Source organism: Plectropomus leopardus, chromosome 22, assembly GCF_008729295.1.
Source record: "Plectropomus leopardus isolate mb chromosome 22, YSFRI_Pleo_2.0, whole genome shotgun sequence".
In the NCBI taxonomy this organism is placed as follows: domain Eukaryota; kingdom Metazoa; phylum Chordata; class Actinopteri; order Perciformes; family Serranidae; genus Plectropomus; species Plectropomus leopardus.
The window spans coordinates 19,032,262-19,054,950 of NC_056484.1; the positions used below are offsets into that span (position 1 = coordinate 19,032,262).

At 40.0% G+C, this 22,689-nt stretch overlaps 1 protein-coding gene across 1 annotated transcript in view; it reads right to left on the reverse strand.

The window, feature by feature from the left end:
* The window catches only part of ano2b (anoctamin 2b), a 91,247-nt gene that overhangs the window by 40,144 nt on the left and 28,414 nt on the right, over positions 1-22,689 (reverse strand). The window contains exons 5-16 of the mRNA XM_042511446.1: positions 22,232-22,330; positions 20,978-21,129; positions 20,677-20,731; positions 20,543-20,594; positions 17,095-17,150; positions 15,458-15,505; positions 14,554-14,618; positions 11,073-11,207; positions 10,094-10,254; positions 9,271-9,353; positions 8,143-8,232; positions 6,833-6,916 (exon numbers count right to left, since the gene is read on the reverse strand). Coding sequence (XP_042367380.1) covers positions 6,833-6,916; positions 8,143-8,232; positions 9,271-9,353; positions 10,094-10,254; positions 11,073-11,207; positions 14,554-14,618; positions 15,458-15,505; positions 17,095-17,150; positions 20,543-20,594; positions 20,677-20,731; positions 20,978-21,129; positions 22,232-22,330 — 1,080 coding nt within the window. The remainder of the gene's footprint in view (positions 1-6,832; positions 6,917-8,142; positions 8,233-9,270; positions 9,354-10,093; positions 10,255-11,072; positions 11,208-14,553; positions 14,619-15,457; positions 15,506-17,094; positions 17,151-20,542; positions 20,595-20,676; positions 20,732-20,977; positions 21,130-22,231; positions 22,331-22,689) is intronic.

The window sequence follows — 22,689 nt, forward strand, 5'->3', positions numbered from 1 at the left end:
TAGGATGCAGAGTCGCCCACTGAGACATCAAAAAAGACAAGCGAGGAAGAAAAAAAGCTTTTTCACACGTTTGCATTGATAAATCTTTCAAATATCCTGATGTGAAAAGCATTGTCACAGTCTCCTGTCCTCCTTTCAAACAGTTTGTAAAAGCTGAATGGAGAGTTGAAGCAACAGCAGCCATCTGTATTTCACCGCCTCCACAGGAAGTGTTACCACGTCTCAACAGAGAGACATAAAGGAGCACAATGGCCTGTTATGCAGTCTGCATCCTACTTTTAGAGACCAGCTCGGAACAAATGTTTTTTATTCCTTGGACCCTGGGATTTATCCATTTGTTCAGACACTAAAATGGGCATTTTTGTGTAAACATTGTTTTATTGTTGACATGAAAAACTAGAATTAACACCTTATAGTTGTAAACCTCCTAAAAACCAGTAAAGTTGTAGTTATAGTTTACATCCACGTCTGTAAAAAAAAATGGATGCCTCACACATATCTTTAACCCTGCAGCACAGAAGATCTATACAATCAGCACAGATTCAAGGTGGGCACCCAACAAAGACTGGAGAAACAAAACCAAGACTAGGGGTCCGCAGATCATCGGCCTGGCCGATTATTAAAGCCAATATTTGGCATTTTGCCGATCAGCATTTTATTTTAATGATCATGGATAAAATTAATTATTTAAAAAGTGCAAGGAAATTTCTTTAAATTTTCACTTGACTTTATAAGAAAAGATGCCCGGAACTTATTGTATATGAGATCTAAAGTTTCAGCTTGGATTCACAATACACATTTGCTAAAAGCATTTCAGCAAGTTTTGTGTTGGAGTTTCTTATATTTCAAATTCTAAATGTTAACACAAATTTTTTCATTTTTATTGTAAATACAAATCGGTTCCAAATATCCGTTATCGGTCTCAATAACTACTAATAATCGGTATCGGCCCTATAAAACCAATATTGGTGGACCCCTAACCCAGCTAAAACATAATCAAGGTCATAGATAATTGCCTGATGCCGACCAGCTGACCTTTGACCTCCCTGTAAAGAAGAGCAAAGAACAGCAACAAAAAAGAGGACTGTCTCATTATTTTGTGCTCCTTGTTCATGAAATAAAGACATTTCGACAGTTTTCAGGGTCAGACTACACCCTAAGTCTGTAAACATTTTACTCATCATTGTGCCACTTTTGATATCAGGGACATGGCTCGGTTCATTTTTGGAGATGCAAAAGAATGCCGAGCATCTGTCTTCCTTAGACAGTGTTCTCAAAGCTAGACAATTCCAAAAGTTCATGATGGTCCGGTGCTCAAAAGGAGGGACCCTTGACTCCACCCTCATACTCTCTCTAACAAGCGTGCACAGCATCGTTCCCTGAACTTAAAACCAGCAGGAGAAGCTGACCTACTTGTGTCAAAAAGAGGAGCTGCTTCAGAGCCTGTTTGTGGTTAAATACAATTTGATCTCCGCAAAAAAACAAAATGAATTCTGTATCTCCATACTCATGCATATGAACCCCCTCACCCATACACACACACACACACATTCTCACAGTGGCAGGCAAGAGCAGGAATTTCACACACAGTCACTGAATGATGTTCAGGGAGTCTGTACAGTAAAAGTCCTTCAATCTGCTGAGTAGGACAACAGCACCATCTAGTGGATACACTGGCACAATGCATTCTGAAGTCCACACTGTATTCACACAGACTTCAAAATGTGCAAAATGGGATGACCTCTAGCTCATTTTGTTTGCACCTCACATGGCTGAGGCTTTTGCAGTGGCCAGAGTTCAAGTCCAGTCTGTGGCTCTTTGCTGCATGTCATTCCCCTTTTGTCTATCCTTAGCTATCCTATCAATAAAGGGAAAAATGCCCCAAAAAATAATCTTTAAAAAAAAAAAAGCCAGAAAAAATGATCTTAAAAAAAAATACAAAACCTTCAACTTCATGCAACACACTGTTCTTTACTTTATACTGTTTTATAACACCTGTAAATAGTGCATTTTAATCAATAGTGACAAAACATATATATAGTATGAGAGATGAAATATGTATATTAAGATTTAAAATACGACTGCTGATTTTTTTTGGCCTGTGTATTAATTTCAACCAAGATACTAAAGAGCTTTGCTAGTCATACTTTTTTTTTTTAATTCACAAACACACACCAGGTGATGAACTTGAGGGATCCACTTATTGGAGGACAAAAAAAGACCTTCAAAGTAGAGGTGTCTGTGTGTGATTGTTGGTGGGGACGGCCATCACAGAGAATGGTAGTAGTAAATGGGTCAGGTGTTATATTTGGCTTGTTACCTCCGCTGAGGAAAGCCTAGTGAAAGCCTTCGTCTGGTGACGGAGATCTTTATTTCTCTCTGTCACTTGCCTCCTCAGTTCATCCTCCCTCTCTCTATTTCTTTTTTTCTTTCGTGTCAAAAACATGGTAGTTGTATTGCATTTAATTAGCTGGGAAGCAATGAAAGAATGTGCAACGAAATCATATCAGCATGTTCATATCCATGTGAAAATCTGATGCAGCTGCAAGGACAACCAAGATATTTACCGCGCACACACACACACACACACACACACACACACACACACACACACACACACACACACACACACACACACACACACACACGAGGGGTGCATTCATTTGTTCATCCATCATAATTGGTTGCAGCTGACTAAAACTCATCCAGTGAGCCCAGTGAACAGTGGGTATGAGGTGGGATACATCATGGACAGGTCATCAGGTCATCTTATCCCACAATGCAATGTGTCACATTGAATACATGCAAAAATGACCGTCGTGCCACTAACACCTGTCAATAATGACGCAAAACGATAATGACTCATAGGTTTCAGAAATACTGTCGCTGCTACATTTATGCCTGTGATTCACTATGGTATTTTTCAGGTTTGCTGGCCCTATAGCTCTGAATCTGCTGATTTAAGTCCAGGCAAACTAGCCTCTTTAAAGAAGTATAGAGTGGCCCAGTAATGAGTCCAAAAAACTGAAAATGATTTAGCATTCCAGCACCTCAGTTCCCTACTCTCAAAGCCAATGGGGTTTTTGAGCAGGTTTTTTGGTTTGGTTGAAATAAGGGCAGTGGTATACACAAGCGGAAGAGACTTTCACGTTCTGTTCTACGATACAAAATATGTAAGTAAATACCCCACTCTGAACCTTAAGGCTTTTATGAGTCTTAAAAAAAGATTGTTAATAAGCAGATAAATGTGACTACAGACCGCCGTCGTGTTGTTGTGGTGGCAACGTCAGGTGGAGCAACCATGGTGTAACATTTTACTCCTGATGACTGCATTTAGGCCTAAAAAATCCTAAAAGTGGTGTTCATTTGTGGAGATTATCTTGCTCAACAAACTGTGTAAGTATCATAAATGTTCTTTTTCCAATTTTCTACACTGATCAAGAACCTAATGGAAAAATCCAATTGGCTTTTTGATGAAGGAACCAAGACAACGCTACCATACACACCTTTTTATAAAACTTAGCCCTCTCTTTGCAGTAGGAAGATTGAAATACTTTTCAAATTGGTGCTACATTATCAGAGAAAACACAGAAAAAGAACTGTGGCGTTCAGTTTTGCTCAAGAGGTAGAAAACCTACAACTACCAGAATGCACTGTGCAGTACCAGACCAATAAATGCTCCCGCTGGTGGTTGACTAATGTATGTGAAGTCGTCTGTTAGACACAATGACGGGCAGGTGGCAACAAATAATCTCGTATAACAGTTAAACACTAAGCTAAAACATGATTCTGAGAACATCTGGGGTGAGAGGTAAGCAGTGCAGTAACAGACTTGGTTTTTATTTGACCAGCACTGCCTAGTTGTAAAATTTGATCTGAGTTCTCTTGGTCCACTTGTATACTTTTGAATACATTCTACGCCATCAACCAGAAACCGACTGAGCCCAGTAGCTATCAGCAGTAATGTAAACAAACAAAAACAGCTGATGAACGTACACTGTGGCCTTAAACAACTCAAACCAACTCTGGTGAAGAAAACAACTCTGTGCCTGTATGTCTATTTCACTTGTTTCATGTTGTATTTCAGTGAAATAAGGACACCAGAGATTTGGTTTGGCAGTTGACAGTTTAGCGTACTTGAGCAAGAGACTGAAAATCATGCCGTCTGTTCAATGAATTTAATAGAGGATCGATTTTGAATAAAATCATGAGAGTTACAAAAATTCTCAAAGACACCACTACCTCTGAGTGCTGAAATATTTAAAATGATCCTGTATATATGATCTTATTATAGCTCTTTGACACGTCTCACATTATTAGCACTGACATCTTCTAATTTAAGAAATGATGTGAAAGGTTTTGAAAGAGATCTGTCCGTCACTGAGTACCGGACCCGGCTTCATCTATAAATAAAGCACAAGGTAACAATAATGTAAAAATATCTGTTTGTCCGTCACATTATGACGAGGCACTTTCAAAGTGCTGATTTCCCAGGCGATGTTTTGGTCTGTACATTGAGTAGTCATAAAAATACTGAATACAGAATGAACTGTAATGTCTTGAGATTTGATGTTAAAGCTCACTTCACTGTCACAGGTATAAAATCAATCATGTTTGTGTTTGTGTGTGTATGTGTGTGTGTGTGAGAGAGAGAGAGAGGTTTCTGTGTCGCCATAGTGACGTTCCCTAATCTTACCCCTGGCTTCCAGCCCAGCATGCCTCACTCCCACTCAGCCTCCCTCCCTCTGCTGCTCTCCATCCTTCTACTTCTCCAAGTCTCTCTCTCTCTTTATTTGTGTGTCTCTCTCATTGTCTCTGTGTCTTTGTCTCTTTTCATGCCGTGCGCTCTTTGTCTTTTTTAATTTAGTTCTACAGACAGTTGGTTGCAGGTGGAGAATTCTAGTTCTACCAGCACAACAGCAGTTGTACAGACATTTTTTTTCCCAGCAGACATTTTGACTTGACATTGCTGGAAAAACGCAGGTGTAACTAATGGCATTAATTACCATTAACTCTGTTTCATTTCGGTGTCTGTGATCCAGCGAGCACAATAAGCTATCATTAATGTTATTAGTTACACCTGTCTCTGATGAGCTGAAATGCCTGTTAAACATGGGATTACAACAGTTAAAGATAACCTCTCTGTGGCGCTCAGCCCTCAACTCATTCACCTCTCTGGAGACGGAAATATTTAACAGCAGATCACAAACTGATGGTTTCATTTTTTACAAGTAGTTTACTGAAACAGTGGGGCACAGAAGAAAGTAGTGTATTTGCTGGGGGACTATTTTCAGACGTGGATTAGTCTGCATTTAGTTACAAGTGTGTATTAGAGGCTCAAAATAAATTGCAGTGTGTGTGTATGTTTGTGATGATGAAGTAACAGCTACTGTAGCACTGATGTGTTTTTAGGTTTTGCACATTAATGGAGCTCTTAAGCACAGAGGGAGTTTATTTTGGTTTTTTTGAGGGATTTGTTGACAAATCACTAGCAAGGGCCCCCCTTTGTACAGGTCCACCCTATATACAGCCCCCCCAATCCATGGGCCCCGGTGCCACTGCACTGCCTGCAGTCTATATTTAGGCCCCTGCGCCCCAAAACAAACAGACCTGATTTAACCTGGTAAAAACAGTGAAAAAACAGTTTCACGTTAAAAATCAGTGTCTCTCCAACGCTCTTTAGTTGACACGGGGAGGTTCAGGGGCGGTCTGCGAGCCGAGCTGCTGCTACATTAACTCTGCTTGCTGCTCAGATAACTTAAGATCCAGATGTCTGATGACGAAAGACCTTCATCCCAATCTTAAAACATCTTAAAAGTGATAGTGATGTTACTTGAAAGCTATGCTTGAAACAGTAAGGAATCAGTTGGTCTGCAGTGTTTTCATGTCCAGCTATCAGACCAATAGTTGGTGCTTATGGAAAACCCTGAAGTCCTTCTTTAACATGTCATTCTCTATCAGCAGGTCTCAAAATGCCTCAGTAAGTAAATGGTTAATTGATTTTACGTTAATGAAAGTCTTTGCTTTCCTCACATTTTCCCTCTGCTTTGGAAGAAAAACACTCCACCTGTTGAAGTTTCCAGACAACACTGCCCCTGTTTCTGTTGATACAGACTGTATTTGTCTCAAATAACAGGTTCGTCTCCTTCTGCTGAGAGAAAGCACATTCTGTTCCCTCACTGCTGGCAAAAATCTGAAATAACCGAGAAGTTTCATTCCGAAAATGAGACGTCCATCACTGAGAAGACACCTCTCCAAACAAAAACGGCTAGCGTTACAATGAGGTCCATTATTAAAAACCTACTTACAAAACAGTCATCAATCAATGAAAATATTGAATTTAGGAAGCAAATATTTCCTAATATTGACACCGCAGCAGACTGCCTCGAATTAAAACTTTCAGTTAGAACAGATTTCTACCTCATTAGTGGAAGAGAGAAGCTCACATAAGCTCGCACAGAACAGGAAATCTTTCAGTCAACTTCAACCAGGCAACAGACGCTGAAATAACAGCTCTGTCACACATTTAGTTGCACAGAAAGACTTGAGAAGATTACAAAGGCTCAGTTTGTTTCTGTGACTTTCAGATATATGAATTAATGTTAAAAAAAGTTGCACAAAACAAATACCTGAAACTGCAGAAGCCAGAGGATGTGACAGGAAGAGAAGAACAGATAGACAGCAGCCTGCAGGAGAGGAAAACGGAGGAGAGGAGGAAGTGGTAGGTGAGAAGGAAAAGGAGAGGGAAAAAATGGGGGAAAAGAGGAAGTGAAAGAGGAAAAGGAAGGTGAGAGGAGGAAGAGGAAGAGGGCGAGGGGAGAGGAAGGGTTACCGGTATTCCTGCAGCCATGGCAGACAGTAGTTTTTGCCTCCATCTGTCCTTCCCTGTCACTGTCCCGTCCTCCTGCTTATCTGGCTGCAACACAGAGCAGCAGGTTACACACATTGACACACACCAAACACACAATTCCCTCTTCCCACTAACATATTCAGGTAACTAAGGTAGCTAGTAGAGGCAACAAAATTTCAAAAGTTTGCAAATACAGTTAATCTTTACGGATTATACTGATGCCAAATTAATAAAAATACTGTTGAACTGTGACGCCTTTTATCTAGTGTTTCTAGAGTTGTGTGTTTTTGCCAGCCAGGAGTTTGGAATAATATTTTTCACCCGGAGTAGGATGGGAAATCGTCTCAAAAGCGATCTAGCTATAGCCTTGCAAATAGTAACCCTGCAAGACCCCCAGTCTTTGCAAAATCTTACAGAGTGTGTCTTTAGATATGAGAAGGTGTCAGACTTTAGTCTTTTCAAAGTCTTCCAGTGTATGCGAGGCATAATATGTCCAATGATAACTTAGACAAAAAAAACAACCAACGTGAGGCCAATCAGAACAGAGATTTCAGCGTGGCCATGGTAAAACTGTACATAATCAACCATTTCAGTTTCTTGTGAAACTGTGCAGTACTTTTCCATTTTGTTGAAATCTAACCAGCAGATGGCATATGTCTACACTTTCCCTACAGCTACACAAAATAGCAGCTGCAGGATCCTTCAGGTTTCCAACTTTTATCCCAGGATCAGGTTTTGGGGTGGTGTGGCGGGGATCCTGTACCGTGTGAATGAGTTAGCCTGTGGCAGGAAGCCATCTGTCACCAAGGCAAAGTGTATGTGGGCCAACAGGACTCAATGTGATTGACCCAATTTACAGAGGGAATCTAGATCGTTCCTGATCATTAGATTATCACACTGATGTCTGCCGCACGCTTTGGAATCCAAACTATCAGGATGCATGAAGAACCAGCTGACTGCAAACGTGAAGACTGAGCCAGGCGGAAGAATTTCATGGCTTCACTGTTTCTGTCTCCCTCACAGACCGCAGTACAGAATACTTCCTGTATTCATGAGGCTAATGGGAATATATTGTGCGGACTTGTTGAATGTTATATTTTACTTTAAATGTTATGCAGTGAATGAGTTCCCCTGTATAATACCTTTCCATTAGTATTGTTGACAGTCAGGTCCAGCTATGAGAATGGAATTCATACATTGTTCATATTTCATTTAGCAAACACTAACGAGTTTGGAAAACAGGCTTTATGGGAAATGTGGTCCAAAGCAGTTACATTTCTAATCATCCCTACCTCATTCTTTTTCTTCTTCTTCTTCTTATTTTTCTGCTTCCTCTGTCTCTTCTGAAGGAGGATGGTCTCGTATTTTGGCCTCGGATGCTCCTGAAGAAAAAAACAGGAGAAAGAGATAAATACATGTATATTATGTTTATGTATGTGTGTAACTGTGTTTTTTCTGTATGTGTAGTTGTGTATGATTAATGCACCATTTCAGTCCATTCTCTCATGGCATTACAGGAGATTCTGCAGAGGATGACGTCTTTAGTGTTTAGAGTCAGTGGAGGAGGTAATCTGTCCTATTTGTGGCGAGGGGAGAAGGGTGCAGCATGTCTGTCTTTCATGGCAATTCAATTTCATTTCAAATGCAATGAAACTTACACAACTTGGTAAGAAAAGTTCCACCAACTGCAAGACATATATTGCATTATTGTTCAAGCATATATTATGCTTGAACAATAATGCAATGCTTTTTAAAAATAATTTTCTAAAACTTTGCAAATGTCCTGCAGTTTGTGGAACTTGTCTTACCAAGATGTGTGAGTTTAGCAATTTTTTTTTTAAAGCTTGGAAAAAACATCTAGGGAAAAAGAAAAAAAGCTGAGAAAACCATATTTCTAATTATCAAACTACATATCTAAAATTTTATTACAGAATTATCATAATTTTTAATCACTTTTTCTAGATCCTTTCCTTGTTTATTTTTAAACGCTCTTTCTCTTTTTTTAATAATTTGAAAAAATAATAAAATAATTTCAATTAACTTTCTTGTACTTTGTAATTATTTCTTACTAATTTGGGTGTCATTTTTTTCATTGTTCATTGCCTTCTCCCCATGTTTTTGACAGAAACCAAGCCATTTGCTCAGATTTAAACATACTGTTGTTGGCATGCACTCATATAGCAATAGGAATAAATAGAAAAAGCTTTAGCTCTGACAAAAATAATTGGAGGTAGTGCAGGATGGTCCAACATCCTGTCTTGTCATATGGATGATGTATATGTATTTGTGTATATATTTGTGTGTGTGTTTAGTCAGACGGACACACTCATTTGTTTACATTTAATATTAGTGCCCACATATGTGCAATAGTAAATTTCTTCGAGTGTGTGTGATTGCGTGTGTGTGTGTGTTGTACATACCTCGTCCTCCTCGATGCCAGTCAGATCCCAACTGAAGCTCAAACTGATCTGACGGCGCTTCCAGTGCTCCAGGAACAGCACCGCTAAACAAACACAGGAAAAGTCAGATCATTTTGATGAAGATCTGACCAGGTGCATTTGTTAATTGTGGTTTGGCAGTAATCAGATGATCCCTGATCTGACTGCATATAAAATTGAAATACAATCCATACAATGAGGATATTAGAATGGCTTCAGTAGTTTTTTTTTCTGGCATCTCCAACTGTATCTCATGATTGAAAAAGAAAAAACAAGATATATATTATGCTTCAGTTTCTAGTGTAAAAAAAAAGTACTTTCACACCCAACTCATGTTTTTGTCTTCATCAGCTAAAGGTTAAGTGTTTCACTGATTTTCATGAGGGTGGATTTTTGTTTGCATTTAAAGTGTAACCTTGGCAATAAAAAAAGATTTTTTTTTTACCATGTTGTCCATGTTTATATAACGTGCATGGAACAACATGCAAGAACACAGGGGGCAAAGTTGGACAAAGATGTGCTTTTAGTCTATCTTTGGAGCACCTAACCAAATTTTGTCTTTTACCAATTGCTTATAAATTCTCCGTCACATCTGTCCTTGACCTCATAATGTTTTTCCTCAAGGTCAAGGAAAAGTGTTCATGAAAAGACACATGATTTTTTTTTTTACAATTCCACCACAGCCCACAACTTAAAGTGAAGGAGGTCTTAAGATGAGTCAAAATCAAAGAGCACCTTCAAATTGCAAATTCAGCACCCCTGTTCAAACACACACACACACACACTCACACAAGCATAACCTCACCCCACAGAGACATGAAGATGGCGAAGAAGACGGTGGCAGGGTTGTCAAAGAGGTGTGAAGCTCTGGCGGTGCCGCAGGCGGTGCTGAGCTGCCAGAAGTCGCAGGCTCCGTCACACAGAGGACACATGGTGAAATTGAGACGCTCATCACACATCTCCAAACTGAGGGGGGAAGACATCAAAAGTTAAGTCACAGAGCACCTGGATCTGACAGCATTAACCCCATGGTGTTTCACAATTGAAGATAATACACTGAATTTAAGCCACCTGCACTTAAAAAAAATCAAATAAAGACAAGTTCTGCATCCGTCTGTGGATTCAGTCCCAGTAAAAAGACCCAGAGTAACAGTTAACCATTAGAAATGAATGGAACTTTTAACACATAACCACAATACAAGCAAGCCTCTCTGCTTTGACCTGACTCATAGTCAGTGTAGGCTGAATTATCAACCTTTTGCTTCACACACACACACACACACACACACACACACACACACACACACACACACATGCACACACTGCCAGCACTGCCTTCTGTGTTCCTCCCACACAGCGCTGTCTAAAGCCAGATACTGCAGGTATCTGGGCAATCCCTGTCTGCTGTGTGTGTGTGTGTGTGTGTGTGTGTGTGTGTGTGTAAGGGCACGTGTGCATACATTTATACTGTGGTAGGAAGAGATCCAAATCCTCTGCATCCTTCTAATGTTGTCCATAATGTCCATCATGCTGTTGTTTTTGCTTAAAATCAGGGAAAGTGTCGCAACTCTCCTAACGGTTTCACAGTCATTTGGAGCTTCTTCACAGACTAGTGTTAGCACTGTGGCAGCCAAACATTTGTTCTTATTTCACTAAACACAGTAGCAAAAAATGTCATTTCTCAAATGGGTTTAATCCTTTTTTTGCACCTTAATTGAGCTGAAAAGTGTTTCTTTTTACAATATGTTCTTTCTCAAATAAAGCTGCAGTGCACTTTTTGGTACCTGGGTATATTAGTATCCACTGTTGCCACCCCGTAGCCAAACACGATGATCCCCACTATGGAGGCTGGTATCAGCAGCTGAGTGTAAACACCGAGCCATGCGAAGTACAGACCGATCTTCTCCCCGAAATACTTCCTGTGAGGTCAGAGGTCAAGGATTAGGAGGTGAAAGTGGCAGAGCCGGTCATGGTCATGGCAGAACAGACTGTGTAGAATTAAGCAGCACGCAACTCGGGTGTGGGAATCCTCATGCTGTGTTTGTTACAAGAATAGATTAAGCATGTTAAGGTTTAATTCATTCATTCTCTCAATGTTTACGCTGAGTTCACAAAGCACCACCTTTTTTTAAGATTTGTGTACTAGCTCTGCTTACCATGCCACGACTGACAGAAGTAAGCCCCAAGCATGAACTTAACTTCAACCTTGAAGGGACAATTCACCCCCAAATCAAAAATATATTTTGCTCTACCTAAAGTGCTACTTATCAATCTAGATCATTTTGATATATTGCCAAACGTTGGAGATATCGGCCATAGAGACGTCTGCCTTCTCTCCAATGTAAAGAAACTGATTAGATGGCACTCAGCTTGCAGTGCTCGAAATGCCAAAAAACTACACATGAGAAACTAGCAGAAATATCTCTTTCCCAAAATCATGACCCAGTTACTCAAGATAATCCAAAGACCTTGTTGTGAGCAGTTTCATGTAGCATCTACTTTCTTTCTACTGAGCTATACCCAAAAACCATGTTCCTTGAGTCTTCCAGAAGTCAATCTCTTAACAGTTGAGTTATGAGTTTCACTGGAGCCACAGCAGCAAATGTCAGCCGCGACACAACACAACTCCACTGTGATGGCAAATGTCCAATAGACAAGTAATCACAATAAACTGTCATCAGCCACTGCCTTCTCTCTCTCGGCATCTACGATAACCACAAAGCTATAGCCAATCCGCTGCAAATGTGCAGACTTAATATTTTTCTCCAGACATATCAGTTAACGGTAGTCCATGCATTATTAACTGCATTTAAAAAGGCTGAAAGATTGGGAAAGGAGACATGCATGTCCTCCACACACACACACACACACACACACACACACACAAAATACTGTCCACAATCTGGACAGTATGTTAGATTTTTCTGTATGTCCGAAACTTTAATATGACACCAATAGTATGTGAGTTGTATAGTATTTCCGCTGAAATATTACTGTGCGCAAACAGTAGAAGTATGTTTGTTGTTTATTTCATTTTATTAAGTTTGCTTATTTTTATCTCTTATGCTAACTGGCGAGGTCGTCAAACCAAAATTGTTCATTTGGGATAAAAAAAGTTCTCTGAATCTGAATCTGGACACTGCCAGCATGAATATGACACATCTCACAATATCCCAATATCTCACAATGCAATGCAGTAGATGACAATGTTCATAACAGAAATTCTCAGACAGCAACCAAGGCAGCTCTGAACCATCACTGAGTAATAAATACCTCTAGTGAATTTCTTGGTCATGAGTCAGCTGCCTGATGTGCATATTTGGGAAACACTATATGAAGAATTGTGGGTAGGGGTACCATTATAGATAGATGACATATTTTATTAATAATTAGCTTTGTTATGGCTACAACATGATTGTTTGAGGTTTTTCTAAGTCATGCTAGTGGCATGTCACCAGGGATGTTGGTCGCTCTATCCTCCATTTTGACACTCACTGATATGTCTTAAACGATTTTGGGATGGCATGCCATGTGATTGGTACACACCTAACATTATGTTTGCTTAACTTTAGTGAGTTAGCAGGTTGGTGTTCGCTTTTAGCTAATTTAATCTGGCAATGAAGACGCCTGCAAGATGCACAACAGGTTCACATTTTCTAACAGCCAAAGTACTCCCACAGACGTGAAAGAAAAAAAAAAAACAGAACCAAAAAATTCATCATGCTTTCTGTCAGGTATTGCAGATGCCAGTGGAGCTGAGGATGGCAGGGGTTGGCAGGGGTTACCATGGTTACGCGTCTCCAGCTGGCAAGGAGGCTATCTGGAAGTGAGGTGGTGATTACAGCTCATTGGTCCAAAAAGACACACACTACTGGTTATGTACACAAAAGTATGTGGGACAATAGTACACATGTTGTGTATTTAGTGCAGTGTGTGATTTCATATGTAGGATATAAATACACTGAAAGTTAATGTTTGGGCTGGAAATACTGAATCCTGAAAGAGGGAATTCAGTTGACAGCCAGTATGGAGGAGAGGTTTCATTATTGTAATACTCCCCTGGAATTATGGGTGTAGTGTAAAAACACTGGGCTTCACGCAAGACACGATATACAATATATATGCCTCTTATTTTTGTTCGTATTCACTATTTGTTCTCATTTTGTCAGCACCTATGGATTTTTGGGATTCACCAATGTTTTCTTATTTTTGACCTTCTCTGAGGTCAGAGAAAATTTCTGGAGCACTCTGACTGAGATAAGAGAAAAACATCTTGCTTTGCCCAGTGCAAGGAAAAATGAGTTTTATATTTTAAGAACCATTTAAAAATGCATGAATATCATTTAATAAAATGTAGATCATGTGTTAGAGTAAGTGTAATTACTAAATTATTAAATTTCAGGCCTAAAGAAATACTGCTATACTTGGTGCACTGATGGAGCAATTACTGTAATTTCAGTCGTGGTGCAACCCTCTGCTCACCAGTGCAGGAATGTAGCAAGTAAAGTACATTTACACAAGTAAAGTGCAAATCTAAGGATTTTTTATGTTGCTGTTTATATAAGGACTTGTTGCTTTGCCTTTTACTTATTTAGTTTCATTAGATCTATTACAACATTTTTGCAAGTGTACCTTTACTACTAATACTTTAATACTTTTCCCTGAAATAACATTTACTTCATTTAAGTTCATTTAACAGGAGGCAGAAGTTCTTCTTATAACTTTTTTTGGCATTATGTCTCCAGTCTTGGCTATATGTCAGTCTTTTATGCTAAGGTGTCTTATGATCAAGTGGGATTCATCACTGAGCACAGCTGGGTAAGAGTAAATTTGGATGGTTAAGAAAGTTTGGTGCATTAAGTGTTGACTTCTCTTTTATTTTCTCTTACCAGAAAATGAGGAAAAATATAAGAGAAATCGTAAAGAATGTTGCTGCATGTGACACTATGACTTTAAAACATCTGAGAAGTTGGGGCTATCATAGTTGTGCCATGATGCAAAGAATCGCTGATTATAATCAGCGAGTTCAAGCAATCTGGAGATTTCAAATGTCAAATCCTGCCAAATAACAAGTCTGTTAGTAAACTACAATATCCATAATGCATTGCAACATCTGTATAGTTGTAGTGTGTCTTTCTCTTAACAGATCAGAGAAGTCTAGCAGTTATCTTGAGTTGCAAATTAAATGAAACGAAAACATTCAGGCGTAAAAAAAAGGTGAGTTACTGATGTAATCTCTACATTGCAGTGCTGCGGTCACATTACCTGACGAGATCGATGGGCTGGTACTTGTAAAAGGCCGAGTATCTGGCCCACTCGTCGTGCAGAATCTGGCAAACAGACAGGAAAGAGTCAATGTGGGTGTATGTTATCAGGCTGGATGTTTACTAGTTTGCAGCAAGTTGAAAATCAACAAACAGTCCTCAGAGGCAGAGCTGATCTGGAGGCAAAAATAATCTGATTAGCTGAGCTAAAACACACTGGAGGAAATCAAAGAGCTGCAGCTTGAGTCACATTAAGCCAAAGCCAAGTGAAAGAGGTTTAAGGAGAAGGAAGACGATCATAATACGACACTCTAGATGCTGAAGTAATATTACAATAAATGACCTGGTTAAAAAGTCCAAAACATGAATGCAATGATGATTTCTGAATGGAAAAGAAGAAGCTGATATTTATACATTCCATTCATTTTTTGTTTGCTGCTGTTGTTTTTTTTACTAACGCACGCTCCAAAAATAGTTTGTTTTGCTCGTTCCTTTGAAATTCAAGTCAGTCAATGAGTTTTATTTTCTGCCTTGAGCGCAGCTCTGCTTCTGAGGAATGTTTACTGAACTTAAACTCCAATCTGTGACAGTGTTACACAGATGGGAAGGAGGAACAATCTGAAAAGAGAAAATAGAAGAAAGATAGGAGATGAAGATAACATTTGTGAAACTTGCAGCACCGGTAAAAGTTCTTGTGCAGTAGACTTTTAGATGACATATATCTTTTTTCTTCCTAAACGGCCGCAGCACTCAATCACATTAGCGAGGTTACTTTCTGAAGAGGTAGAGCAGTGGTAGCCTTTTTGTTGTTTTTCATTAGCAGACAAATGGAGAGGAGTGGGAGGAGAAGCAGAGGAAAGACAGGAGAGAAGAGGAAAAAAGAGTGAAATGAGGAGTCAGTCTACCTGTCTATCGTTCCTCTCCTCAAGGTGTTCAATGACCTTATAGTCACCCTAAGGAGTGACAAGAGAGGGAGAAAAACATGAGTGCACGCAGGCTTACAAACGCATAAAAACTGAGAATAGACAGCACGTAGAAGTCACTCACTCTCTTACTCACATACTAACTTAAACATTTAGGAATACACACATTAACAAAGTCACACAACAAAAACAACAGCAAGTAATCGAACACAGACTGCCCGAAAACACAGACAGTAATTTAAGCGTGTATAGAGCAGCATATTTTCACATCTAACTGGGTGAACACAAGATTTATCTGAACCAATCCAGAGTTGATCTTTGTGAAAACAGTGGTGAGATGAACCAAGCTTTTTTTTGTGAGTCTTATTTTGTTCCTGTCAACTTTTAAAGGAAGTGTGTTTTCCGATGATAAAATGACTGCTTATGTAAATAGAGTGTGATGAGTTTGAATATAGCGAGACAGCAAAGATAGTGGGCTGTTTCGGGTTAAACAAAACTGATCTTCTTAAAGTCTCTCAGGGCGCTTTCACACCAGGATAGTCCAGGGGACTCGGTTCGATTGGGCGGGGAATGCCGAAAAATTTCACACCTTCATTTGGTTTGGTTCACTTTCACACTTTCACAAGCATGAGGAAGAAGAAAACCTGGCTCATTGATTGGCCAGGACCAAAAATGGAAATCCATCCCCTTCAGCCAGCTTGTTCACCACAAAAACAATGGAGCAACGCCAAATTTATGCAGTCTTGGGGTTTTTGTTTTTACTTTTACTATTGCTTTATCAGATTCGTGCTATTGACTTTATTTTTTGTTCTACCCAAAATGCACTGCGCTCTACGTCACTTCCTCTGTTTGGTTCACTGGATAGTCCGTTTGCATTTCCCACTGTAAGCGAACCACACCAGGGTTCACTTGCAAGCAAACCGAGACCCACGTTTTCAGGCGGACCAGAGTTCACTTGTTTGGTCCACACCAGAGTTCAGATGAGCTTTCACACCTTCCCAAACGAAGCGGACTATCCGAGGTCTCTCTGGTCCGTTCAAAGCAGACCAAACAGCTCTTGTGTGAAGGCGCCCTGAAACTCAAACTGCTATCTCTGTATGTTATCAGACACTTATAATAACAACCTGAACCTACCAGTGGCAAAAACAACAGCGCTCTCTCTCAACACTGAACCAATTAAAAAAAAATGTATTAGTCACCTCGGCACAAAAAAAACTCTCAAATACTGATAGGGGATACCTCACAATAGTGTATCTCACTTACTAACCTTTTTTTTTTTACGGATATTTCATCCTAACATGCTAATGAAGTTGAGAGCACAAACTGTCTCATCACTGTTCCCTGTTTGTTCCAATGTCCTTGTAGATAGCTGCAACATGTGTGTCAGAGACTGTGAATTTGATCTTTTTTTCTGATTTTTGGCCACACAGCTCAACAAACACCACTGTTCCTACCAAGCTGACAAAAATGTAATTCAAAAAGTTTGACAAAAAATTGAGATGACAGAGCTTTGACTTTGGTTTCTTTTTAGAGTGACTTTCTATTCTCTGTAAATGGAATACTGCAGTGAAATAAATTGAAACCGGCCGTCTACTGGGAATCCCAAAGCTCACACTTACATCGTGAAGAGGGAAGGCAGCGTCATACACGCCTTTGGCTATCAATGTGCTGATGCCTGGAAAAAGAGAGAGAGAGCAGAGACATGAGACAACCCCAAGGGAGTATTTAAATGTACTTTAAGATGCTTATCTTCTCCCGCCTTGTCATCTGAATCATCATTAACGTCCCTTTTATATGAATAATTTACTGTATCTACTGGAGAGAAGTCCTGACAGAAAACAACTTTTCTCTTCAGTGATAGTTTGGGCTGATAATTGAGTTTTAAACCAGGAATCCAAGCAGCTGGTGGAGTAATAGTGGCATTAAAGAGCGAGTTTACACCAAATGCGCTCCAAGATGTGGCGTGAAATAAAGTGGTAGCCACTAAAGAAGCACCTTCTGTTATTTATCTCGTATCTAGTGCTGCACACTTCTCTGCTTAGATCTTTTATTGATTCCTGAAGAGCAGTTTTAAATTAATCAGCATGGATTTAAATTCAGATGTTAGTGACATTATGCCTCAAATTCTTCCAATTACATAACAATTCCAAAAGCTAGTTTTCCCGTATGCAGGCTCAAATCCAGCCACCATGTGTATTAGAAAGTGGCCTTTGCACCCCAGCTGTGTCTGCTGTGACATCAGGCCACACTCTGCAGCCTGCACCGCTTTAACTCTGCTTTTCAGTGTCAAGCACACTGGGATTAGGGTTACGTAGGTAACCGCTTTTAGTCTTTGGAAAATTTCATGTGGGAAAGCGCTGGCCTGACCTGTGAATGTCAGGACCGACTGTGACATCAGATGACCTGGCACCGGCAGCTGGCTCTTTCATCAAAGTCATGAATCAATTAATTATCACTGCCTCCAAAGGGGGGACTGGGAAGTATGCAGTGATTAGCTGTGCTATTAATGAAACTCCAGACCAACACACACATACACACAAACGCACATGTACAAATGCATGAATGCACACTCAACCAGCGAGATACAACCACAATTCCCAGAGGCCCCTGCTTCAATCTCTGCCTGACCCAGGAAGTGTGACCCACTTGTAGGAGATGGAGGAAGGCAACAGAGACACGAGGAGTGGGCTCTGTATGTGTGTGTGTGTGTGTGTGTGTAAGACCAAATTTATACACCCATACTGAATAGGAAAGAGAAAATAGAGGTTAGAGAGATGCAACTCCCATTTCTCTCCCATCTTCCCCTGCAGCTCCATCAACACCCTCTGGCTTAGACCTTCTGCTGTGATGGGAACGCCAACCAGACATATGGTGGACACTGGGAGCAAAACGGGTGTCTGCTCTTTCTATATGGGACTGATGGGTCTCATACATGCAGAGGCAGCTGTTAACATATATATAAACACTAAGGCAAGAGCTGAGCTAACACGAATGTAGAGTGTGCTGGATTGTCCTGCATTTAGATAATCCCAGAGGAGATATTTTTGTCTCTTACAGACAGCGGTGGACCTATTTTGCAAGCAGTGTGAAGTCTTACTGACACTTATCTTATTTTCTCTCTTTTGTGGCTGTTGCTGCTATCGCCTGCAAAAGCTACAAATTATTTTCAAGAGACATAAATAACTGACACAACTGCCTCATTTAAAGCACCCGCGTGTAGGAGTTAGGGGGATGTATTGGCAGATATGGAATATAATTACTGTTTTCTTTTATTGATAATCACCTATAAATAAAAATAATTCTATTTCCCGGGTCTTGGAATGACTTCTTTATATCCACATAGAGAGCATGTCCTTGTCCACAGAGCCTTGTTTCTACTAACATATTCTCATCCCAATTTGTCACAAATTATTGCTTTGCAGCAGACTTCTGGGTCTACATATTTTGCTCGAGGTATCCTTGTGCGTCTGCTGTTTCTGGGATGCCCCTACTGTGATGTCCCTACACCGGGACATCAACAAACACACATGCTGCCACGGATGGCTAAGCTGGTTAATGTGATGGGTTTTTTTTTTGGGTTTTTTTTTAACATCTTACCCTCTCTTGCTTAACGGTCTGTCTCTGACATGCCAAACAGCATTTAAAAAAACATTGATTCAGTGTTTATTACTGGTTTGCATCACCTGGAGACCTCCTGAGCATCTGTATCAGAAAAAAAAGGTCAGCACAAATTGGCAGATACTTGTCACACACAGGCTTAACATCATCAGAGAAACACTAATTTGTAACATGAAACTGATGTACAAATCACCTTGTCTGTTTTTGAGATGAGGAGACTTCTGTGGATAATTCAGCTTCAGGTATAAAAAAAACTCCTGAACAAAAACAGTGAAGGAATTCCAGCTGAGAAAAGGTTCAGGTGGTTGCAAACTGCAATCCTCACCACGACATTCCACTAAATCCCCCTTAATCTTACTCACTGCTCTAAGTTAGCCTAATTGCTAATCACCCCAGCGGATGCTTACAGTCGAAAGTGTTAATAAGCGAAGCTTTCTAGGAACAGCCTGGTTGAAAAAAAGTGTTGCTACAAAGCTCAGACCAAACAAATAAGAGTTAAAAAGATGTCCTCATCCAATTACACAATCACCACACTCCTTGTTTGGGGTCACCAACTGCACTTCACTTCACCTCCCAACTGAACTCCCAGTAGGCATATCAGTATCACCTCCCAGTTCACCTGAAGTCTCTCAAAGTCCAGTCACGTTTGAGAGTTAGAACACAACCTTGAGCTGAAAGCTGACTTCACCCTGCAGCGTCACAGCCAAACATGTTACAAAAGAGTCCCACAGCACCCGATTTTACTTTCTAATCTCACTCTCAAATCCAGACCTACGCTTTACACTTTTCACAATATGCTGCTCAGGGTCCATCGATTTGTTGCTGATTGTCAATGATTAAAATTTTGATCATACCTGGCACTAGGATTTTAAATTACCAGCTAAAGGTTTGATTCCAAGTTTCAAGATTTCAAGTTTCAAGACTCCCCGACCTTATAAGACTGGCATCTTTTGAACTGATGGCCGATAGTGCCAGTGATCAGAATCTAAACACGTCCACTACAAAGGCTTAAAATGCATTTTTATTAAACCAAAACAGGTTTTTTTCTAATGTCTTGATTCATGATCTCTTTGGTAGAACTCTGCTCTCTTTAGCTTGTTACCTCCAATTTAAAAAATCAGTTACAGGCCATCACACTTCAATGGGATGAGATGGGATGTGTAGTCAGAGGAGGATTTCAGATTGTGTTGCTGTTACTCCTGCGTTGTTTTGTGCACGTTTGACCAGGAAAGAGCATAACGCAAAAATCACTGACATTTGTGAAATGTTTGAGTGCACGAATATTTGATCTAGATTGTGTTCCACGTATGTGCATTTTGTCAATGACCAAGTCAAAGTGTCCATATCAGTGTAACAGGTGCGTACTTTAAGGCAGGAAAAGGTGCATAAGTTCACACACAAACAAACACACACACACAGTCTGGTCCTTGACCAGTTTGGTATCCTCACCTATGGTTTGACAAGTCCGTACACACACAGTCCGTCTCAGGATCTCGTAAACCTAAAACACATGCAAGAACGTCAAGATTGGAGATTCGAGCTAATACTGATTTGGACAGGTTAAAATCGAAATGAAAACTCACTATTCTGCCTCTCGTGGCGTTGTCGAAGAATGTGTCTTTAGATGTGATGTTGTACCTGAAAGAAACACAGCCAATCAATAAAAATCACATCTTTATACCCTAGTATTTGTAATGTGCCTAGTATCTATAATTGCTTATGAATTTAGCTTTTTAGTTTTTAAGATAATGTGCCAGTTATTCTCATACAAGTTAGAAAGCTCCTGCTTTAAATTTGGCTGAGCTGTGATCTCTCTGCTTATCTGTTTCTTACAGTACAGAAAGGTATGGGGGGGTTGTGTGTGTGTGTGTGTGCGTCTCTCACAGGTGGAGTTTGTCCCTGGAGAAGCAGTGTGTGAGAAATTTGGTGCGTTCGTGGTCCTGGTGTGGTACTTTGGGCTGGAACGGCTGGTTCATTTTCCTCCACACTGTGCTCATACTGGACCCGAAACCGCTTTCCTCTTTAAGTTCATAACTCTGTTAAAACACACGACACAGAGACCACTTTACACACGTTGGTCAAAATATCTTACAGTTCTGAGGAATGTAAACTTTTCAAACACTTAGCGGCAGAGCTGAAATATCAGTGTCTCTGTATGACTGCTGATTGAGATTGATGTGAGGCACTGACACAAACACAAGGGGCCCTTTTTTATCACGGCAGCTTATTTTTCCGAGTCCTCTACAATATCATTTCCTCTCCACTATCATGGAGGATCTCCCATACCATTAAATGCACATTGAGGAGAGAGGAGGCTTCTGTAGGGCCTCAGAGAGAAGACACACAGGTGTATGCTATATGGAGTCTTTAACCCTTTAAACCTGAGCAAATTTGGCTTGATTTCTTTCAAATACATGGGAAGGAAATGAGCAACAAAAGAAGAAATGACCTGAAAACTGGCAAGAAATTAGTAAAAAGTACAAGAACATTACATTAAAATTAGTTTAAAAAAACAAACAAATAAAAAAAACTCATTAAATGAAATAAATAAAAAAACAAAGAAATGATGTAGAAAAAGTGCTTACATTTCTGTAACATCATTTTAAATAAGAAATTATCGGAATTATAATAATAGTCTTTCCCCTTGCTCTTTTCTTTTTTCCCCTCAACATTTTCCTTTTGCTTTTTTGAAAATCAATTTTATTTTTTGCAATTTGTGGAACATTTTCTTACCAAGTTTCTCATTGCCTGTTTTCCCATGTTTTTGAAAGAAATCACACCAATTTGTGCAGGGTTCAAACGTTTGAATACGTGTCAAAAAGGAGCACAAGAAAACTGCTGTAACTCCAGGTTTCAAAGTGTTAATCAAGGGGCATCACATATAAATGCTGCACCTTCACATGTGGCACAGTAACTGACGTCGCTAAAGACCGACACTGTGGAACAAAGGATTTCTCATTTGGCAGCCATAGCTCCCAGCACCTTCATCTGCATCCTTTTCTTGCATCTCTGAGTAAAATCTTCATTGGGAGGAGCTCATACACAAGGATAAGACATGAGTAAGGAGATACATAAAAAGACCCCCTTGTCTGTGTCTACTGACTACTGATAAGATCAAAACAGGTGCTGAGGTCTCACCGTTTTGGTGGGGACTTTAACCTTGAGGAACTCAGCCTCTCGACAGAGTACCGGCCAGGGCGCGTGGAGACGAGTGAAGCTGGGGCCGTGGGTCTTTAACTGAAAAAGAAACAAAACATCACGTAAACAAAACATCACATAAAGAGCTGTTGAACATGAACTGAACGTTCATTTCACTGTCATAAGCTGTCTACATTGTCACTTCTGTGAATTTGGGAGTGCATCGTGTTCAACACGTGTCGTGTAAGGCAAGCGTTTTGTCTGGGAACTGTTTAAGTTATAATGACATTGATTTGCATCGCTTTTAAGCCATGTTTTAGGTGTGTTTTAGGTGTCTTTTTAGGTATGTTTTGAATCAATCAAAATTTACAGCACTTCACAGGAATCCCAGTGCCGACTTGTGTTTTGGAGGGGTAACTGCAGAGCGACAAAGACACACCACCATACGAGTATCAATC